Source organism: Canis lupus, chromosome 30, assembly GCF_048164855.1.
Source record: "Canis lupus baileyi chromosome 30, mCanLup2.hap1, whole genome shotgun sequence".
Lineage (NCBI taxonomy): Eukaryota > Metazoa > Chordata > Mammalia > Carnivora > Canidae > Canis > Canis lupus.
The window spans coordinates 40854712-40874801 of NC_132867.1; the positions used below are offsets into that span (position 1 = coordinate 40854712).

General features: G+C 62.5%; 1 protein-coding gene and 1 long non-coding RNA gene across 3 annotated transcripts; one reads left to right on the top strand and one right to left on the bottom strand.

The window, feature by feature from the left end:
- Positions 1-841: 841 nt before the first annotated feature.
- Positions 842-12638, bottom strand: SIK1 (salt inducible kinase 1). The gene is made up of 14 exons (XM_072807118.1): positions 12547-12638; positions 11355-11525; positions 10884-11000; positions 8291-8354; positions 7954-8115; positions 7676-7800; positions 7450-7573; positions 6641-6864; positions 6205-6354; positions 5670-5792; positions 5335-5551; positions 4511-4789; positions 3753-3987; positions 842-3305 (listed from the first exon to the last, which is right to left on the bottom strand). The coding sequence occupies exons 2-14, from the start codon at positions 11508-11510 to the stop codon at positions 2960-2962; spliced, it is 2322 nt and encodes a 773-aa protein (XP_072663219.1). The 5' UTR covers positions 11511-11525; positions 12547-12638; the 3' UTR covers positions 842-2959.
- A 434-nt stretch (positions 12639-13072) lies between these two features.
- LOC140621749 (uncharacterized) lies at positions 13073-15456 on the top strand. Of its 2 annotated transcripts, none has more exons than XR_012021510.1 (2): positions 13073-13259; positions 14272-15456. It is a non-coding gene; the product is annotated as an uncharacterized lncRNA (long non-coding RNA). The 2 variants fall into 2 exon arrangements; XR_012021511.1 differs by lacking the exon at positions 13073-13259 and adding an exon at positions 13271-13612.
- The last annotated feature ends 4634 nt before the right edge of the window (positions 15457-20090 follow it).

The following is a 20090-nucleotide window of genomic DNA, read 5'->3' on the forward strand; positions in this document are numbered from 1 at the left end:
TGGCTCGCAGCCGGGAGCGAAGGGGTCCCACGGGTGCCGGGTGTCTCTGCCTTCCGCTGGCCGCGGTCTTCCCACGCGCAGTGCACGGACCCGCGGGCCGCGCTCCAGTTCCCCGGCACGTTGACGTTCTTTTGATAAGGGCCATCCCGGTGCGTGGAAGAGACTGAAGAACTTTTCAACCAAAAAATATTTGCCAGGGAGTCAAAACGAGGAGATTCCCTTTGTTGTCTGGCGGCCGCGTCCACCCCATTGCTGGGACTCAGGAAAGTCGATTTTAAGAGACTGGGAGCGATTGGCCGTGAGAGTCTTCCAAACCCTTGACTCACTAGTGGATTCACAGAGCAATAGGGGGGAAGGGGGAAGGGGTGAGCAGCGCCCCGGGAGGGGAAGGGCCGGCGGAGGATGGACGGGGCTGTGACATGCTCGCCAGGTTCGTAGAGCCTGTCACCATCACCCGTGTCCGCCACCCATGCCCAGCACCCATGCCCACCACCCAGCACCCATGCCCAGCACCCACAACCACCACCCAGCATCTGTGCCCAGTACCCAGCACCCATGCCCACCACTCAGCACCCACACCCACCGCGCCGGGCAGGCAGCAGGAACCACCAGCAAGGCCAGGGTGCACTGAGCTCCAGGCCCTGACCCGCCCTGCTCAGCAGCAGGTGGGTTCCCACCTCAGGGCAGGGGAGGAGGCTGTGGCTGCTGCCGGGGGGCCACCGGCTCCTCGAGGCCAGGCCGATGCGGGAGCTGGCGCCGTGTCCCCCTCCTTTAAGATGTGAAACCTGAGTGGAGGCTGGAGGACGCGGCTCGGAAGGAAGGCACTCCCACAGACACGAGCCACGGGGAAAGGTCGAGGGTTTGTTCCCCCAAATATTTTATTTAAATATTAAATTAAAAAACATACACCCACTAATCATTTTGGCATACATTTCTCATGTGAACATAAGAAATAAAATAATTAAATCAGTTATGGTAAAAAAAAAAAAAACAGACTATATACATCTCAGATCACGTAGTGCCTATAAACAGGCGCCCAGCCTGCCCCACGGCGCCGTGGGGGGAAACTACAAAACACACGTCGCACACGCCTACACACGAGACGCAGAGACACACGGCTCACAGCAAGAAAGAAAACCTCCGTGAAAGTAAAGTGCTTGTCATGGTTCTGAGGCCTTTGATCTGCGGCGTTAGAACAGCGAGGAGTAGAACAGGGGAGCGGCTTGGTGGGGAGTCAGCCGTGCGGCCTCGGCGGCGCCGCAGGCCCGGGCGCCCCGACCCTCTCTCCGAGCCAGCAGGAGGCTTTGGTGATTTCTCTGCGGCCAGGCACGAGGACAGTCCCCTCCCCGACTCTTGCGACAGCCACAGGGCAGTAGCGGCGGCCGGAGGGCCGGTAGCAGCAAGCTGGGCAGGTGCACAGACCCGGGCGCGCCCCCCGCGGCCTCCCTGCCCGCGAGGAGCCCCGGGCAGTCTTTGGCTTCTACAAATGCCCACCTTTCCCCCTGTTAATACTGTAGGGCGTAAGAGCCAGAGTGAGCTGAAGGCACCTGGGTCGCCGGTAAGGGCTTGGGGACCGCCGGGCGCGGAGGGCGTGCAGCAGCCGCTCGCGTCGCTCCACTCGGGTGGCGCGCGACTGACCCAGCAGCCACCTGAGATCACCTGCCAGGGGAAGGGCGCACCTCGTCGCCCTCCTCCATGCCGACCCGGTGCTGGCGCTTTGTCACGTTAACCAGAGAGGAAAATTGAAACCAGGAACACAAAAGAGTGTAGTAAAAAATATAAAAAATAAGTAGTGTATATTTGTCTCCTATTTATATACATGTACAACGTTTGCTTTAAAAAAGGAACAGAGCTTGAACAACACTGATCCGACCTCTCGTTTCATTCTCTTGAACGAAAGGAAGCCTGACACGCGTGAGGCCTGGAGAAGGCAGGGCCACCCCTGGAACCACGAGCCGGCCGCGGGCAGGTGGGGGCCCCCGACCCCCGACCCCCACCCGACGACCGCCCCTGCCGTATTGCACGTCCCCCACCCCAGTCGGTTGTTCTTTTTGGACCCTGATAATGAAATGCGTAAAAACTTAATTAGCAGCGGAAATAAGATGGGCAGCGGGAAGAAACGTCTAGGGCCCTCCAAGGCACGCGGGGGATCTGGGCCCTGCGCCCCGGGGCCGGAGTCCCAGCCTCACAGTCACCCACCCCTGCCAGTTTCTTCCCGTGGCTCTTCTGAAGAATCCCGGAAACCTGACTCTCGAGCAGTGGATACAAGTTCTCATCTAAAATAAGGGAAAAAAACAAAAACAAAAACGTCCTTGGGGTTCTGATTTCAGGGTGGAGAATTCCAGGAATTTGTAGATTATTTTCTCCTGGGCTGGCCAACAGAGCTTTTTTTTTAAGAAAAAAAACAAAAACAAAAACGGATGCGTAAAGCAGAAAGTTCACAGTTCTCACTCTGAAGCGTAAATGTTTCGGGAAGTGGAGAATTGTTAACTAAAAATAAAAGAGGATGCTAAACACTCACAGGCACACACATGATGGACACGCGGCTCACGCGCGGTTTCTTCCGAGGCAAGCCCTCCGTGGCCCCCGAGGTCCCCTCCCGCCGCCCCCGACCGACCGTGGTGGCGCTGGCCAGCCCAGCCGAGCCGGCCGCCTGCGCCCCGCCGCCCTCCTTCCCCTTCCCGTCCACCCACCCCGACACGCCCCTCGATTATTATTTTTCTTCAGAAAGTTTCCAGGCCCTACTCAGAGTTACATCTGCTCAGTGCAAGGAAAAAAAAAAACAAACAAACCAAAAATCAAACAAAAAATAAACTAAAAAGCCAAAACACCAAACGTATTGCTTGTTTCGCTTCTAGAAACGTATTGGCTTCGAGTCCGGAAACATCTTCACATCCTCTGAAATTATTGCTTCGAAGGGCCGGCGGCCCGAGCGGAGGCGGAGGCAGGGGCGGGGCGCTCACTGCACCAGCACGAACGTGCCCAGCTGGCCCGCGGTCAGGTCCTCCATCTCACAGTCCCCCTGCGGGAGCCCCGTGGCCACAAAGCCGGGGGGCAGCGTGGCGGCGGGACGGGGGGCCACGGTGTGGCTGATGTGCAGGTGGGTGTCCAGCAGCCGGGCCGCCGATGCCACCGGGGAGCCGCCGGCGTGCAGGAGGTGGGGGGGCAGCAGCGGGCCGGGCCCCAGCCCCAGCTCCTTCTGGAGTCCCGACACAAGGAGGGCGCCGTCACACGGGGCGAGGACCAGCGGGGCGGCCTGCTGGCAGCCGGGGGGCCCTGCCGGGTGGTGCTGCAGCTGGAGCAACCTGCGGGACGCGAGGGGGCGGGAGGGAGAACAGGTCACTGCCGCTCTGCCCGCTGCGCCCCCCGCAAGTGCTGCCACTGGCCCAAAGGGCTGCCCCGTCGCTGCTCACTACGTGAAATGCCGTGTGTGACGATCCCCCGAGCAGTCCTGACATTTCCGCAGCTCGCTTTTGCAGCGGCTCAGAGATGCCGCCCAGACGTGACACGCTCACTCCCTGCCCCCTCCGTCCCCCCCAACAGGCGGGCGGGCTTCAAAGCAAGGGCACCTGGCGGCTCCTACCTCCGTCACCACCTACAGGGAAGCAGGCCCCCTGCCCCCCGCAGTCCTCCCCATGCCCTGCATCTGATTACATGCACAGGGGACGGGCTCAGGAGCTAAGGTGGCTCAAGAAACCCAGCGGTGCGCAAGGCCTACCGCGGCGAGGGTGGCGGGCGCCAAGCGGGCGTACCTCTGCTGGTGCAGCACCTCTTCCAGGGGGCTCCGGCCCTCCCGGCTGCTGGGCCCACTGCCGTGCAGGCCCGGGCTCTGTGTGGGCAGCTGGAAGGCGCTCAGGCCGCCCCTGGTGGCCCGGCTGGAGGAGGAGGGCTGGCACACCTGGCGAGCCAGCCCCTTGATCTTGTTGAGACCCAGGAGCCCTTTGGTCCTCGCGTTCTTCCTCAGCTGCTGCCGGAAGGCTTTCAGCCCTGCGGGGAGCAAAACCAGGCTGGTCAGTGGATCTCCGTCCCAGGGCGAGTGAGGGTTTGCAGACCTGGGGGAGCCCTAAGGAGGGATCCGGTGCAAACACGATGGGGTAGGTCGATGGCACGCTTTCCTGCGGGGCTCACGGCTCCTCTCCGGTCACCCGGTCACTTCTTACTACAGCCCCCTCGAGGCTAAGTCATCTTTGTTTGATTTGGAGCAGCAGCCCCAACCCAGGGGTGCAGCTAGGAGTCTGGGCAGACAGGGGGTCCCTTGTGGAAGGAGGGCACGTGTGGCGCCTTGGAACAGGGAGCGAGCCTGGGCGGGCAAGGGGAGCTGCCTCCTGCAGGTCAGGAACTGCTGGGCATCCTGGCGTCCCCTGGGCTTTTAGGACCAGCCCCCGGGAGACTGAGTTCACCCCAGGAGACTGCTGCTCACCCAGCTGGGCTGCGCCAGGACTGTGATGCCCCCCAGGGCCACAGAGCATCTTCCGGGAAAGGCGGGAGTGTGCGTGAAAGGGGAACCCACCTTGAGTGAGCGAGGTGTCTGACGCCCTCCGGCCTTCCTGGAAGCTGATGGGGAGCAGAGTGACCCCTCCCGGGGCCCCCTGAGCCTGCAGCACTGGAGTGGCTGACTGGGCCCCCAGGAGCGGTGAGGCCAGTCTGAGAGGGGAGCAGGTGCCCACCAGCCCCTGAGCAGCCAGGCGTCCACTGAGTGCTCCCGGGCCGTCGCCTGCCGAGAAGGTCAGACAGCTGTCGGAGCTGGTGCCCTCCGAAGGGCTCGCGGTGGACGAGGAAATGACTATACCTGTGGGAGAAGCACGTGCTTAGGGGGGCCCCGGACGCTCCCCAAGGTCAGAAGCGGCCCCCAGCACCCCATAGTTCTCACTGGCAATCTGCTGTGGCCACGGCTGAGAGGAATGGGCATGGACACCTCCTCCATGCCTGGTGCGGCCTCTCCCCGGCCCGTGGGTGGCCCATGGGGCCTGACGTCAGGCCGGACAGCCGTGCTGGGCGGGGTCTGTGATGGCCGGAGGCTACCAGAGTCTGAGCCACCACCGTAACGGTGCAGCTTCCCCCGCGGCTGAGTGGGGGCTCATGCAGGTCATGCAGGGCCTGGACGGAGGACCTGCCCTCCAGACACCCGGGGGGCAGCTAAGCCCCACACCCTTCTGCCCCTGGAGGGTCACACGCGGCCTCGGGGGTTAAACAAATGACAAATCTGGACCAGTGTAAGCAGAAGCTGCCCTGCAACAAGGGCACGCTTCACACGAGTTGGCGGGAACCTCAACCGTAAACTCGACCCCGGGGCTGAGCTCCAGGCCCACGTCCCTGGCCCACGGGGACACTTACACGGAGGGGCGCACGGGGAGAAGCAGGTGGAGACCTCGGCCAGCGTGTGCCTCCGGGCGGTGCTGCCAGACGGGGGCTTCTGTGCCTCCCGCTCCTCCTCTAGGCCTGGGGCCTGCCCGACCTCCTCACTGATGGGCGCGTCCAGCAGGCCATTGGGGGAGATGGGTCGGTGCCGGAACACCCCGTTGCAGTTGGCGTCCAGGGGGAAAAGCAAGGGCTGGGAAGGGACAGACACGATCCAGTGACTTCTGGGGCTCGTGGGGCCTGGGTGCCACCGGCACTACGGCTGGGAGAAGCCCCTCCGCCCCAACGGCAGCCCAGGGTAAGCCACACACCTGGAGCGAGCTCAGGGGGTCACAGTCCGTGTCGGCGTGCAGGACAGATGGCCCCAAGGCCTGGGGCTGAGGACACAGCAGGGAGGATCGGAAAGGGTCACCGGAGAAGGCTTCCTGAGTCACCTGTGGGCGAGCAGAGGACAGACGCCGTCAGGGACAGGGAGGTGGCTCTGCGGCGCCATGAGGAGGCCCCGCTGGCTTTGCTGGGGGCTTGCAGACACCAGGTGCTAGCTGACTGGGCTTCCCCGAGGCCACACTGCCCAGGGTGCCAGGGGACGGGGTCAAGAAGCCAGAGCGGAGACAGTTAAGGGACAGGTGGCCACAGGGTGGTGCCCGAGCTCGGCAGAGCCGCCAGGCCCGCCTCTGGTCCGCGGCTCACACAGGACCCCCCTCCCCACGCCTAACGGGCAGGGGCCGTGACCTGGGGGCGGCCGTTCGGCCTCCCGTTCCCAGGCCCTCGGAGCGAGGGATCTGTAGCTGGGGCGGGGGCGGGGGCGCAGTCCAAGGCAGAGCTCGAAGGACACTGCTCCCCCACCTCGAAGCTGCTGAGATCTGAGCTCCTGGGCCTCTGCTGCCGGGCGGGGCCGGGCCGGGCCGACGGCTGCGTGTGCCGATACTCCTTCAGCCGCTCGAGGAGGAGGTAATAGATGGCGGCAAAGTGGTTGTAGCTGCTGTTCTGCAGGGACTGGGGGAGGCGGAGAGGTGGGGTCAGAGCGAGGCCAGCGGGAGTGGGGTGCAGCCGCCCGCATGGGGGTGGTGCCTCCCTGCGCTCACCGAGTGGCTGAGGCTCCTGACGAGCCTGTTCCCAGGGTTATTCTGGGGTGGCCGAGAATATCCCTCAGAGGAGTGGACAGCTGGCCCTTAAATTACCCCTGTTCCCGTTTTAACTCCTCGGGCTAGTGCCTGCTTCTCCTCGCAACGAGCGCCTCTCCCGTCAAAGTGCGCGGGGCAGGGGCGCGGCGGGCCCTCACCTCCACCGTCCTCTGCCGGTCGATGCCCAGGGTGTGCATGATGCCCAACACCTGCTCGTCATAGTGGCCCAGGTTGGAGTTGTAGCTGAGCGCGGAGAGGGCCGGGCAGGCCTGCCGTGGCACGGAGGGGTCAGCCTGCATCCACCTGTGCTGCCGAATCTGGGCGATGGTGATGCGCTTGGTGGGGTCCACCACCAGCATGCGGCGGATCAGCGTCTCGCAGTCTGGGGGACGAGGGAGGCCTGCTGAGCCCGGCGTGGCACCTGCGCACACGCCCCCACCCCCACCCGGCCCCATGGCAGCCTGCTGGGGACGAGACTCCCTTCCTGAGGGCGGACAGACGAGTGGTTCTCCTAGAGAACACCGGGACCAAGAGCAGCGGCCTGGGCGGTCAGCTCAACCTGTCGCCGAGGAGAGCCAGGGGTGGAGGGGCCGGGCCCCTGGGGGCACGCGGTCCTGCTAGCCTGCCAGACAGGGGACCACTTAGATCCCCAGTGAGCAGGCCAGCGTCCCCAGATCCGGGGCCGGCAGGGACCCAGGACTAGGCCCTCTCGGGGGGCAGCAGAGCCCAGGCACCGCCTGCCCTGTAAGTAGGGCACTGAGGAAACACCCAGTGGGTTGGGTTTCAGTTGCGGGCAGCTTGTAAACACCCCACGGGAACACGGGGCTGATTCACGGACCTGACGGCACGCTCAGACACAGTCAGGCAGGCATTTCAGGATATAAATTCCTCCCTCCTCTCCCAAACTCGCATCCCGGTTACCCAACAGTCCCAGCAGCTGGCGGGGGAGACGGCTGGCGGTGCCTACCCTGAGACATGAAGAAGGGGATGCGGAAGCGGCCCTCCAGCACCCGCTGCCGCAGAGCCGGCAAGTTGGGCCCATCGAAGGGGAGCGAGCCGCAGACCAGGACGTACAGCACGACGCCAAGGCTCTGCAAAGGGCAACACGTCGCGAGTCAGGCCCGCGCCCCAGAACACTTAGCCGTTAACTAGAGTCCGGGCGTCTGACACGCGCCGTGCACACGGGCTCCTACCCAGATGTCGAGCTGCGGGCCTTCGTACTCCTTGCCCTCAAAGACCTCCGGGGCGGCGTATGGGGGGCTCCCACACCACGTGGACAGCGGCTCTCCAGACTTGTAGAAGTTCCCAAACCCAAAATCTGTGGGATGAGAAAACAGTGAGGTCACAGGGCGAAGGGCAGGGCCCAGGCTACAAAGCCCAATGCACGGTGAGCAAGGAGGGCCCTCGGAGGCCTGCGCCCGCCACCCCTCGCCCCTGCAGGTCGGCACTGCCCGGGCTGCGGACGCCTTGCCTGCCAGCTTGATGTCCATGCTGCCGTCCAGCAGCAGGTTCTCGGTCTTGAGGTCCCGGTGAACAATGTGGTGGCTGTGGCAGTACTCGACGGCCGAGAGAATCTGCCAGAACTTCTTGCGTGCCTCATTCTCGCTGAGGTGCCCGTTGGAAGTCAAATAATCTGTGGAGCGACCAAACAAAGCTATAGCCCTAAAATCCAAGGGTCTGGCCACCCTGTGGGGCACAACTGAAGAGCACTGTGGACTCGTAAGATGGGCGGACCCAAGGGCCCGCAGAGGGATTCCTGACAAGTTACACGTCTGTCGTCAACAGATACTGAAATAGGTGTGGCTTACCAAACATTTCTCCATTTTTGGCGAACTCGGTGACAATGTAAAGCATATCCTTTGTTTCCATAACCTAAAAGCACAAAAGACCGAACGCTGAACCACACGGAAAGGGAACATACCAGTGGTATAAATAATCCACTTGAACCCCAGTAAATTTTTAACTTCCCCAGCATGAGTGCATCCATTATCTTGAAAAAGGAAAGAAAATAAACACTTCTGCCTTAGAGGAACAAAGATGGGGGTTCCTATTCAGGAAAAGAATAGAAAACGTCGGAGGGGAATTCTCCATCAGCCTGCCCGGCCTGACGCACTGGAAGCCCAACGCACCTGCCCCGCCTGCCCTGAGGCCTCAGACGCGCGGACGCCGCCGAGCAGCATTGCGAGCAGCAGTGCGTCAGGCCGGGGGCCAGTACCAGCTGAATAATAGATAGCAGACCCCCCCTTCCCACCTGCGCTGGCCACGCGATCACTTAGGGGCTGGGAAGCCGCCCGGCCAGGTAAGCGAGCCGCAGCGGCCAGCGAGCAGCACCCCGTAGGTGTGTGTCAATAGCAACAGCCAAGGTCACATACACCCTCTGGGCTCACTTACGAGAATTTTATCTCGCTTTGAAAACAATTTTTAAAAGAGCTTCAAATCTAACTAATTAGGAAACAAGGTAGAATTAATCTGTAAAACCAAGTCACGTCCCTGTATTTTAATATCTCTCAGAGCGGGGCCCCGGGGGGTCTCAGCGATTTCGTGCCTGCCTTCGGCCCAGGGCCTGATCCTGGGGACCCGGGGTCAAGTCCCCCGTCCGGCTCCCTGCATGGAGCCTGCTTCTCCCCCTGCCTAGGTCTCTGCCTCTCTCTCTCTGTGTCTCTCATGAATAAATAAAAAAATCTTAAATAATAAAATAAAATCTCTTGGAGGGAGACACAGGGACAATACATTCTTACAGGAACAGACTGCTTTCAGGTTCGAAATGCAGTTGTTCCTCAAAAAAGACACTTTAAAGACAACTGCATGCAGCCGTTAAGTCTAACAAGAACGTGAAACCAGGGCAAGTTTTAACCACCCTGGCGCTCAGTGCGTGCGGCAGAGTCGCGGGTGAGACCACGGTTTGTCCCTGTCCTCAGCTAAAGAGAGGGACGGAGGAGAGCAAACAGGTTTTGAGTTTCAGAAATCCTCAAGGCAAGAGGGAAGTGACTCCCCCGAGGCTGTGGGGCCTGGGCCAGCTGGATGAGAAGTACACACCGTGTCAGAACCCGGGGACGGACATGCGTGGCTGTCCCACGGAAGCCTATCCCCTCCCAGCCCGACCCCCCGGGGAGCAGCGAGCAGCCTCGCCCCGAAAGGACCTCTAACTCTGATGACGCGGGCAGCGCGCCGTCTAACTGGGCTGCTCCACACAATGGGTCAGCGGAGGGACAGGAAGACCAGGAAGGTGCACGCTGGCTCATCCCTCCAGCAAAGTCAAAAACAGGGTTCAGCCCACTCCTGCGGAAACAGGCCAGGCACATTTCTCAGACGCTGACATCAGTGACCATGAGGAAACCTCTTATCAAAGCAGCACAACTGAAAAATGACACAGAAACAAAACACAAGCCGGGTGGATGGTGACGGGAGCGCCGCACTTAATGACTCTGAGTAAACTGTCATTCAGGGGGACACAAGCTCGGGTGACGCTGCTTCCGTGGCATAGTTTCTATTCTGATTCCTCTCCTATCACACTGGACATCCAGGCTTGCCAACTGGACACGCGTGTGCACACACACACACACACACGGGGCCATATTCATCCCAGATTCAAGGCCTCCATGACCAACACCGAAAGGAACTTAACAGCCAACACAACTGGATGGGACACTACTGAGGACGTGCAAGGAACTCCTCCTCTGCGAGCAGGCCCCCCTCACCTGCACCAGCGGGCGGCTGCCAACGAGACCGCTCGGCTTTGCTGTCCTAATTCAATCAACGCCCATACTCCAAAGCTATAATGTATTAGTTTCAACACGATAACAAAAATAAAGTCACAGAACAAACCAACAGGCGGGACAGGGTGAGGCATGTTCTTAATGTGGATTAAATGTCAAGTTCCCCACTTTCACCACGGCGAAGGTATTTTCATCTCTCCAGTCTCTGATGGGAGAGTTTAAATGGGAAGATGAGTGCTCAATGCTGCTGTTGCAAGTTTACAGAAGCCGGTAAGAGCAGCCAGTTTTAAAGTTTAATAATTATCTCCAAAGGCGGAAGTGTCTCGTTGCACTAAAATCTGTCCTTCTCCGCTAAATGTTTGACTTGTGGCAATACATTGATCTGGTTGGTTGTTTTCATAGTAAACTAAATGTAAACAACCAACCTCTACGCATCTAAAACCGGAATGAATGACAAGACTAAATAAAATTCTAATGAGGCAAATCTCAGTTACGACCCAAAAGCAAGAAAATAATTGGAAATACATCTGAAGAGCTCACAAAAATCGATCTATTTACCCTACACAACCAGCTCCCAGACTGCCACATGTAGCCAAAGAGGAGCAAGATTGAGAAACTGCAGACTTATTCTTGAAACTAATGCACTTGCCGGACATAACAGCAAAAGGCAAACTGGAGTCCTTACCTGATAAAGCTTTATGATATGAGGATGATTCAGAAGCTTCATGATCTGAACCTCACGATATATTTTCTCCAAATTGCTTGAATCTAATCGGGTTTTATCAATTATTTTTATTGCAACCTACAATTTAAAAGAAAGGATATTTAAAAAAAAAACAACCTTCCATTTATATGTCATGTATTTTGCAGCTTAATCTCAAAAACACTTTATGTCCCCAAAGGGTCACCAAAAGTTGGGGGGGGGGGAATAAGGAATAACCAAAGTAACCATTAATAGTGTTTAAACGGGCAGGGCAACCCTGGGTTATCTGGTCATTACTGTCTGCTGTCCCCTAATACCTATACAAATCACTCAGAATCATAATCTAAAGCATCTTCTCTTTGTGGGACTGTCAGCGCTGAGACACCCCACATGAACCCCAAGGACAGGGACTCTGCGAGCGGCCCCCAGGATGCTCTCCCCCCCCCCACGCACCTGGGTTTTGGTGACTCGATGGCGGGCCAGCTTCACCACCGCGAAGTTGCCCTTGCCCAGGGTCCGCTCCACGTCGTAGAAGCCCACCCGCAGGGGCTTCTGCTGGCCCGGGCCGGAGCCCGCGGGGGCCGCGCTCAACTCGGACATGATCACCATGGCTCCGCGCTGCACCTGCGGGCCACGGGCGCTCAGCGCGGACCCCGACCCAGCCCTGCCCCGGCCCCGCCCTCTGCTACGCCCCGCCCCGACGCCCGGGCCGCTCCACTCCGTCCCCAAGACCCCCGGCACCACCCCCGCCCGCCGCCCGCGGTCGGCTCCATCCCGAGCTCCAAGACCCCCGGCCCCGCGGGGGACCCGGACCCACCCCCGCCCGCCGCCCGCGGTCGGCTCCATCCCGACCCCCGATCCCCTAACCTCTTGGGGGACCCGGACCCACCCCCGCCCGCCGCCCGCGGTCGGCTCCATCCCGACCCCCGATCCCCTAACCTCTTGGGGGACCCGGACCCACCCCCGCCCGCCGCCCGCGGTCGGCTCCATCCCGAGCTCCAAGACCCCCGGCCCCGCGGGGGACCCGGACCCACCCCCGCCCGCCGCCCGCGGTCGGCTCCATCCCGACCCCCGATCCCCTAACCTCTTGGGGGACCCGGACCCACCCCGCCCGCCGCCCGCGGTCGGCTCCATCCCGAGCTCCAAGACCCCCGGCCCCGCGGGGCGCCCCGACCCACCCCCCGCCCGCCGCCCGCGGTCCGCCCCATCCCGAGCCCGATCCCCCAGCCCGGCGGGGCGCCCGGATCCCCCCGCCCGCCGCCCGCGGTCGGCTCCATCCCAACCCCGGAGCCCCCGGCCCCGCGGGGGACCCGGACCCACCCCGCCCGCCGCCCGCGGTCGGCTCCATCCCGACCCCCGAGCCCCCGGCCCCGCGGGAGACCCGGACCCCCTCCCCGCCCGCCGCCCGCGGTCGGCTCCATCCCCGGAGCCCCCGGGGCCGCTGACCCGCTCCCGCGCCCCCCCGCCCGCCGCCCAACAAAGGGGAGCCCAGCGGCGGCGGGGCGGGAGGCGTCCGGGTCCGCGAGCCCCGCGCCGCCCCTACGGGCCCCGGAGCCCGGCGCGGCGGCGGGAACCAGAGCCCCGGAGCCCCGGCCCCGCCGCCCCGAGCGCACTCTCGGCCGCTCCGCCCGCGCCGCAGCCTCACCTCCGCCGCCCCGCGAGCGCCGAGGCCGCGCCGCCGCTGTCCCCGCGGCCCCCGCCGCCCGCTCGGCCGCTCGCGCTGCTCGGGCGCCTGCTGCTCGGGCCGCCGCCACCGCCGCCGCCGCCGCCGCCGCCCGGGCCGCGCCGCATGTCAGCTCTGGGGCCGCGCCGCGCGCTCGGGCCGCACGCGCCACCCGCCGCCCGCCCCGCCCCGGCCCGCCCCGGCCCCGCCCCGGCCCCGCCCCCGCCGCCCAGGCCCCGCCCCCCCGCCGCCGCCGCCGCCGGAGCGCTACAGCCCCATTGACGTCGCTTTGACGCCAGAGCGACGCGCGGCCGCGGGCCAGGCGCAGGGAGAGCGGGAGATCGGGCCGTTGCCAAGAGACCGGCGGCTCTGACGCGCGCGCTGATGGGGCCGTCGCCCTGGCGACCGCGGGGCGGTGACGTCAGGGGCGCCGGCCGCCCGAGGCCCGCCGAGGCCTGCCCTCCGCCCGCGCCGCGGCCCCGCCGGCGAGCGCCCCCTACCGGGCACGGCGGGCGCGGGGCCTCGGGCTCCCGGTCCTCCCGCAGCGCGCTCCTCCGCCCTCGCGCCGCGCCCCGCTCGCGCTCTCCCGCGGGGCCGGCTCCCGGGGCGGCCCCCGAGCCCCAGCAAGCGCAGCAGCGCGGCGGCTGCGTCCCCTTCGGAGCCCGCGCGATCGGGGGACCCGGTTTCCATCGGAGGTGCTCGGCCCTGGGCGCGTCTGTTGGGGGAAGGAGCAGGTGGCGCCCGGGGAAGCTCGCAGACTCCGGAGGGGGCCCCGCGGGGTGCCGGGGCGCTGGGCAGCTGCGGGCCTGCAGGACCTGCGATTCCTTTTCTTCTGCACGAGTCTCCATTGTTCAGCTGGCGACAACTGAGACAGGGAACGCTCAGCATCCCCGGCCCACCTGCCACTGCCGACCCACCCCACACCCCGCGGGGGGCCGCCGGCTGGGAGGGGGGAGCCGTGAGAGGGATGGGATCGCGGCCCGGGCCCTCCCGCGGCGCGCCGGGGCGTGGTCCGGCTCGCCCTGCCCTTTCTGGGTCACCTCTGCAGGTCAGGACCTCGGGATGAGACGCGGGGGACCTGACAGGGAATCCTCGGGCTCTGCTTTGATGAACAGCAGGATGGGGGGGAGGCCGCCTCCTGTGCTGCAGGTGGGAGTGGGGCGTTCAGGTTCTTGGGACCCGCCGTGGGAAAGCCAGTTAGCAACCCCATCAAGTGAGGCGGTCATCTGGCAGGTGGCCCAGTGCTGTGTATGCAGACAGGGAAGGACTCTGCTCCTGGGGCTGGGGGGGCCCCGCCCCAGAGGCCACAGGAGGACTTCCTCTTTGCCAGCACTGCACACTTTGCAGGCCCTGTGGGTGGTGACTCCAGGGGGGCCGCTTGCTTCCCCAGAGCTGCAGGGGAGCAGTCCTGTGTGGGTCTGCACTGGTGCACTCCCCCCACCTGCAGCCCGCAGCCTGTCCCTAGTAAAGGGGAGGCTGGACAGGCCGACGGCGGCACTGGGTGACCACCTCCATGGTACTGCTGCTCACTTCGTCCCCCCTTTACGCCTCTGCACAAAACAGAACGTTCTCTAAGGGAAGACAGAGGCTACGGGTGAATGGTACCTTTTGAACGTCAGGCGTTAGGAGGGCAGCGGTGTGGGGTTTAAATTCTGCATCTCGCCTGGAATCATTCTGCCTCGTGTTAAAGGAAATACTACTTCACAGGAGGGGCTGGGGAGCAAGAGTTAAGATGGATGCAGAACCCACAAGCGGTCTTCCGGAGGCTTCCATGTGTGGGCGGTCGCCTGGAGACGTGGCCGGCCTGGCAAGGGTACCATGGAGGACTCGGACGTGCTTCTCCTGATGCACCGTCGTCAGCCAGACCAGAGTTCCCCGTCGCCCCCTCCCTGGGCTGTTGCTGGCGGCTCAGTTTGTTTCTTGAAAGGCCTCTCGAGGGCACCAGGAACGCCAGAGTTTTCCTGTCTTTCAAAGGTGCGCTCATTATCTGTCCTGGGTTTATCCACCAAGAATCTGGAGTATTTTTACTTTCTGATTCGTTTACAGCGGCTTTTCTTCCCTTCCGCGGGTCCCCCTAACCTGCTCCTCCGGGAGCGAGACACAGAGAGAGGAAACCAGGGCCCTGGGTGCACTCACCTGCTGCCCCTCATTCTGTGACCTCAGGACTTTCCGCAGGCTCATCCAGGGGACTTCCAGCAAACCGGGTTCCTCCACCGCCCTCCTATCCCGGGTTTAGCCAAGTCTTCTGAAAGGTCACAGGTGTTTTGCAAACACCTGGCTGGCTGTTTGGAAACATTTTGTCATCGCTGAACAAAAACTGCAGGCGACAGAGCCAAGCTGCCTTCCCAGAGAAGGTCCCTGGAGCTGGGCACCCTGGCCCCTCTACTCCCAGCCCGTCCTGAGCTTCCAGCCATCTGACCAGCCCTGTGTGGGCCGCGGCCACCCCAGCCCTGGGGCGGAGAGTGCAGGCGGAGCAGAGGAAGAGTCTGACCTCGGAATGGCTGTCGTGTCTCCAGCGGGGTTCCTCCTGGCACCCCCATGAATTTGCCATTGATGGGCCTCTGCTCCCAAGTGTCTTTGATTATTGTTTGCATCCTGGGCACATGGAGGCCAAAATTCCTTCCAGAATCCTTGATTTCTTTTCAGATTGCTAGTCTTGCGTGCTTTGCACATGCTATGAGGGAGAAAAAGAAAAAAAAAAACATAGCGTGTGCTCAGTGGCTGTGAGCAAGTGATGGGACGAAGTCTCCACTTAACAGAGTGGAAGAAATGCTCTCAAACTCTGCAAGAATGTACCATCGGGCGTGCGTGTGTGTGTGTGTGTGTGTGTGTTTTGTATATCATTGCAGATTCAGGAGAAACAGTAAAATCGGATTTCTTTTCCATTCAGAATTTCTTAAGCCTGACTTAGAATTGCAATATCTCTGGAATTCATCTTATTATTTTTAAGTCTTGAGACGGGGAGACCTCGTCAACAGGAAGTGGGTGTCTTTAATATTCACACATTTCTGGCCGGGCACCCGTAGTGCTGAGCAAGAGCAAGTCACAAAGTTCTCGAAATAATAAGTGCAGAGTGGGGTTTGAAGACAGCGTTTATACGCACGAAGGAGTGCACCCAGCCTGTCCCCGGGGGTGTGCTAAACCTGCTCCCTCTGGATTAAAGGTGGGGGGGGACGACAGCGCCCCTTTCGAGATGGCTCTCCCTTTGTCACCTGTAGGAAGACGAGGTGCTCCTCCTTCTGCACACCCTCCTCCTAGATGCCCAAGGCCCTCTGTGTCCTGACGGCTGTTCTGTTGGGTGTTGTGTGGTTTATCGAAGGCATCTGCCCGATGATTTCAGGTATCAGGAAATAAGATGGGCTGCCAGCAGCATCCTCGGGCCTCGGGGCTGGCCCTGGCCGCTCCTGCTGCGTGTGACATTTGTGGAGCTTGACACACGCACGCTGCTTCAGGGAATCACTGCCCCTGGCCTGGGGTTCGGCAGGTGGGGAGAAAGCCCTAACGGTCAGCGGCCAGCCCGGCTCTGACGGTATCGCCTCCTGCATCCCGCTCCTCCGCGATGCACTTGGTCTGTGCCTACCTCGGTGATGTCCGTGCTCTCGGTCCAGGCCCTCTGCACCCTGGGAGGGGAGGCATCCTGGTCTTAGGGACACTGGGACCGGGGTATGGGCCCTGGGGAGGCCTGGAGAGGCAGCCCCCGGACAGGCAGGGTGGAATTCCAACATCCGAGGCACACACTCGCACACACACACACCCACACCAGCAAAAGCCTCCTCCTCTCCCACCAGCTGGCTCTCGAGTCCAGAGATCTAGGGCTCTGCTTCCCATTTCTGGCTTTGAGGAATCAGGTGGCTAATGGGGTGGCCCGATATTAAAGCAAGGCTGTGGTTGATGCCACACCTAGGGACCCAACAGACCTTCGGATGCCTGTCTCCCTAATGGATGCTCTGCAGACAGTGGTCTCCAGGAAGCTGGCTGTGGGAGGATACCCGGACAGGGCAAGGGAGCACCAGGGGCCTGAAACACAGGCATCAGGACTTACAATTTAAGAAAAGCAACACCCAGAAGCCTGGTGGGGGTGGTCTCAGGGCCTGATTGCACCCCCAGAGTAAACCAGGTGACATCAGTGGGTGGAAGGAACCCGCGCCTGTAAATGCCCCAGTTCCCACCCTGGTACTGGCGATCCCAAGCAACTGGGGAGAAAAGTCCCGAGTCCTCCACGTTGTAGAGCAGAAGCCTCTGGGGTGCTCCGGCCTCGTGCAGACCAGGACCCAGGCCCAGGAGCCCCTGTGTAGTCACGTCCCTTATTCCGGGCTTCGTGCTGGCGATGCACAGAGCACCCCGATTCCTTCTGGGAGTAGCGATGGTGTCCGATGTATCCCCCAGCATCAAGCCTGGAATACTCCTTTTTATGATTATTCAGTCATTTAGAGACCATGTGAGTTCCTACTGTTTGTCAGAACTGTGAACAGGCGTGCGCCCAGACTCCGGCGTGGGCAGTGACCGGCGCGCCGGCAGGGACGGAGTGGGCAGGGAGGGGCGGGTCTGCAGGGAGGGGAGGTCCGGGCACGCGGTGCCCCGAGTCACCCGTCGGGCGTGCACCCAGGCTCCCGAGCGTCTGCCGGGTGCCGCGCATGGTTTGGGAGCGGGAGCACAGCAGGAAGGGAACAGACAAGGTGGCTCCTCTCCAGGGCAGGCGTCTAGTTAAGGAGACAGACAACAGGACATGAGATGACGGGGAATATGCTTTCAGAAGCTGAGCCCAAGGCGAAGAAAGTGTTTCCAGGCGACAGAGCAGAGGGGCTGGGCTGGGGACGGGGCCTGGCACAGGGGGCTCCCTCCGGGTCCCCCAAGAGAAGGCAGAGGGTGTGGACACAGGCCAGGAGGGCAGGGGGAGAGGCAGCTGAGGGGGGAAGCAAGAGAGGGGGGATCCGAGCCAGCTCCCGGGCTGGAGAGGCACAGGGGGTGGGATCGCTGACATCATTGGACGTGCCAATGTGCCATGTGGCTTCTCTGGAGGTGCTCGGATGGGGACCGCTGTGTTCTAAGTGGGGAATCTGGGCTCCAGCAGGGGTGAGGCATTGCCAAGCAAGGGTGGTGGCAGGGAAAGAGGCCAGGATGGGGAGAAAAGAGTTTGGGATGTCCCCCTGGCAGTGGCCAGGTCCTGAGCGTGGCTTCCCCACGGGGAAGGAGGGAGTGAGCACGGGGGCGTGAAGGGGTGATGGGGAGGGGGAGGAGGTCCACGGGGCGGCGGGGGGAGGTGGTTTGCCCAGCCTAGGCCCTGCAGCAGATGGAAGACTTCCTCGTCCAGCCCAGGGGCAGCTTCCTGGGGGAGCCATGGGAGGACAGGCAGTGACAAGGAGGCGGGGCACGGGGTCCCTCTGCAGCCACAGGATGGATCCAGACACTTCTGGCAATGCCAGGTGGGCACAAAATCATTAGAAAATGTAAGGTGGGACATTTAGAAAATGCAGAAGTACCTAAAGAGGAAAATAGAAACCACTAGTGATGCTATCGCAGTGAGACAGTTGTCCCCCAGCCCCAGCCCCATCTTTTCATTAAAACAGCGTGGACACCCTTTCCGCCGGCCTTTTGCACCTGCCGCGTAGGGAAGTGCCGCATTCAGGGCACCGTCACCGAATCGGGTTTTAGTGGCTGCCTGTGTCATCCCCAATTTACCCCCCTGCTGTCCTCCCCTCCGTGCCGACACCTCGGTCCCTCCGCCCAGGCTCTCCTCTGACATCCCCCGGGAGGAGGCCGGCTGGGAGAGGCTGCGGCTACCCTGGCTGTGGAGAGGCGGCCAGGGTCACGACGGGTCACCAGCAGCGGGGACCACGCGGCCTGCAGACCTGGGAACCCGCAGGCGCAGGCTTGGGGGCCGTGGGGAGCCGAGCACACCTCATCGCCCGGTTACCAAGGCGACGCGGAGGCCTCCGACTGCCCAGGAGGACGCGCGGCTCCGGGCTCCGCACCGGCCTCTTGCACGCGCAGGGCCTGCCGAGGTGCCTGGTTTCCGTGATTGCGGGATGGTCGTTGTGTTGTTCGTTTAGACAGAAAACACGGAGGCTTACGTCGCGGGGAGGGAAGGACGTCACGGGCATCAAGTAGTAAAAATGACCGTAAGCTGGCGCCCGACCGCGACAGCTCCCAGGTACAGCGTGAGCGGCGGTGAACAGAGTGGGACAAAGCGCAGTGGTGCTGGCAAAGGACAAAGCCCCGCCTGTGCTCGCGTCTCCACCGTGGTCCCTGCGAAGCCAGGAGGGGCACAAACTGGGGTGGGGGAGAAAACAAGACAGCTCGGCCCCAAGCTACTGAGAGTAGCGGCAGCCGAGCGTGGGAGGCATCCGGGTGCCCACCGCAGGCCGTCACAGCCCAGCTCCCGCCGGCCCCGTCCCTGGTCTGGGCTCCCACAGCCCTCAAGTCGGCAGGACGAGTGCAGCAGAGGCTTTTGAGACCCCCCCCCCCCCGCCGCCCCCCTGCCCAGGGCAGGGAAGGCCCACAAGGGGCAACTTTAGAATAATAGGGCAAGTTCAGGAGCGGGGTATTCCAGAGAGGTTGGCAGCAGGGGCATATGGTCTGTGGGGCCGTGGGGTCACGGAGACGCCAAGCCTGCAGCTGGGGGTGCTCAGCTGAGCAGGGCAGCCTCTGGGCTGGCAGGCAGCAGGGGTGGGGCATGCGGGCAGTGGACCCTACACAGGAGCATGAAAGGAGGTGCCTTGTGTCGCCTTGGCCTCTGGCCCCCGAACTGACTTCCCCTGACCATGCTTCCCCCCATCTGTCCGCTCGGGGAATGCCTCCCTCCGGGTCCCCCCACCTAAAGCCGGGCCACTCAGGGAAGGCACCCAGACAGGGCCCGCCACACCTCCCCTCTCCCTTCCGGGTCCCTCCACCCCTCCTGGGTGCTCCCCCCAGGCTCCTGGGCCCCAGGCTCGGTGCTGCGACCCTGCTCCTTCCAGGCCTGAGCCGGCGTCCTCCCCGAGGGGTCCCCGGGGATACTCCACAGCATCCCCAGGCCCAGCCACTGTGAGTCCTCGGGTCAGAAGCTCTCTCACCCTCTGCCCCCAAAACCAGACGAGGGAAGGGGAAGAAAGGACAAGAACGGAGACGTTCGGGTCCTAGGGGCAGGAGTCTTCTTTGCAGGATTCCTACGGGCTGCAGGATGGGGTTCAGCGGCTCTCAGGACACCTTCCCCCCGTCAATCAAGAGCCTGCGCCTCCAGAGGGAGGTGTCCAGATGCCCCAGGGCCCGAAGTTTGAAGCGGGCATGGCCAAGCAGGGTCATTCAGGCTCGCTCCACCCCTCCCCATCGGGCTCCAGGTGACGGTGAGGTGGCTCCTGAGGCCCTGTCATGGCAGGAAGGAGCCTCAGACACCTTGGGGGTGGGTGGGTGGGTGGGTGGGGAAAGCGCAAGATGTTGCCTTGGGGGTGGGTGGGTAGGTGGGTGGGGAAAGCACAAGATGTCACCTTGGGGGTGGGTGGGTGGGTGGGGAAGAGCAAGATGTCCCCTAGCAGCGTAAATGCTTTTCT

Coding starts and splice junctions, on each gene's coding strand:
- SIK1 (XM_072807118.1), bottom strand. CDS start 11,510: ATGGTGATCATGTCCGAGTTGAGCGCGGCCCCCGCGGGCTCCGGCCCG. Junction 7,574..7,675: donor GCCCGCAGCTCGACATCTGG/GTAGGAGCCCGT, acceptor TGCCCTTTGCAG/AGCCTTGGCGTCGTGCTGTA. Junction 5,793..6,204: donor CAGATCTCAGCAGCTTCGAG/GTGGGGGAGCAG, acceptor GCTCGCCCACAG/GTGACTCAGGAAGCCTTCTC.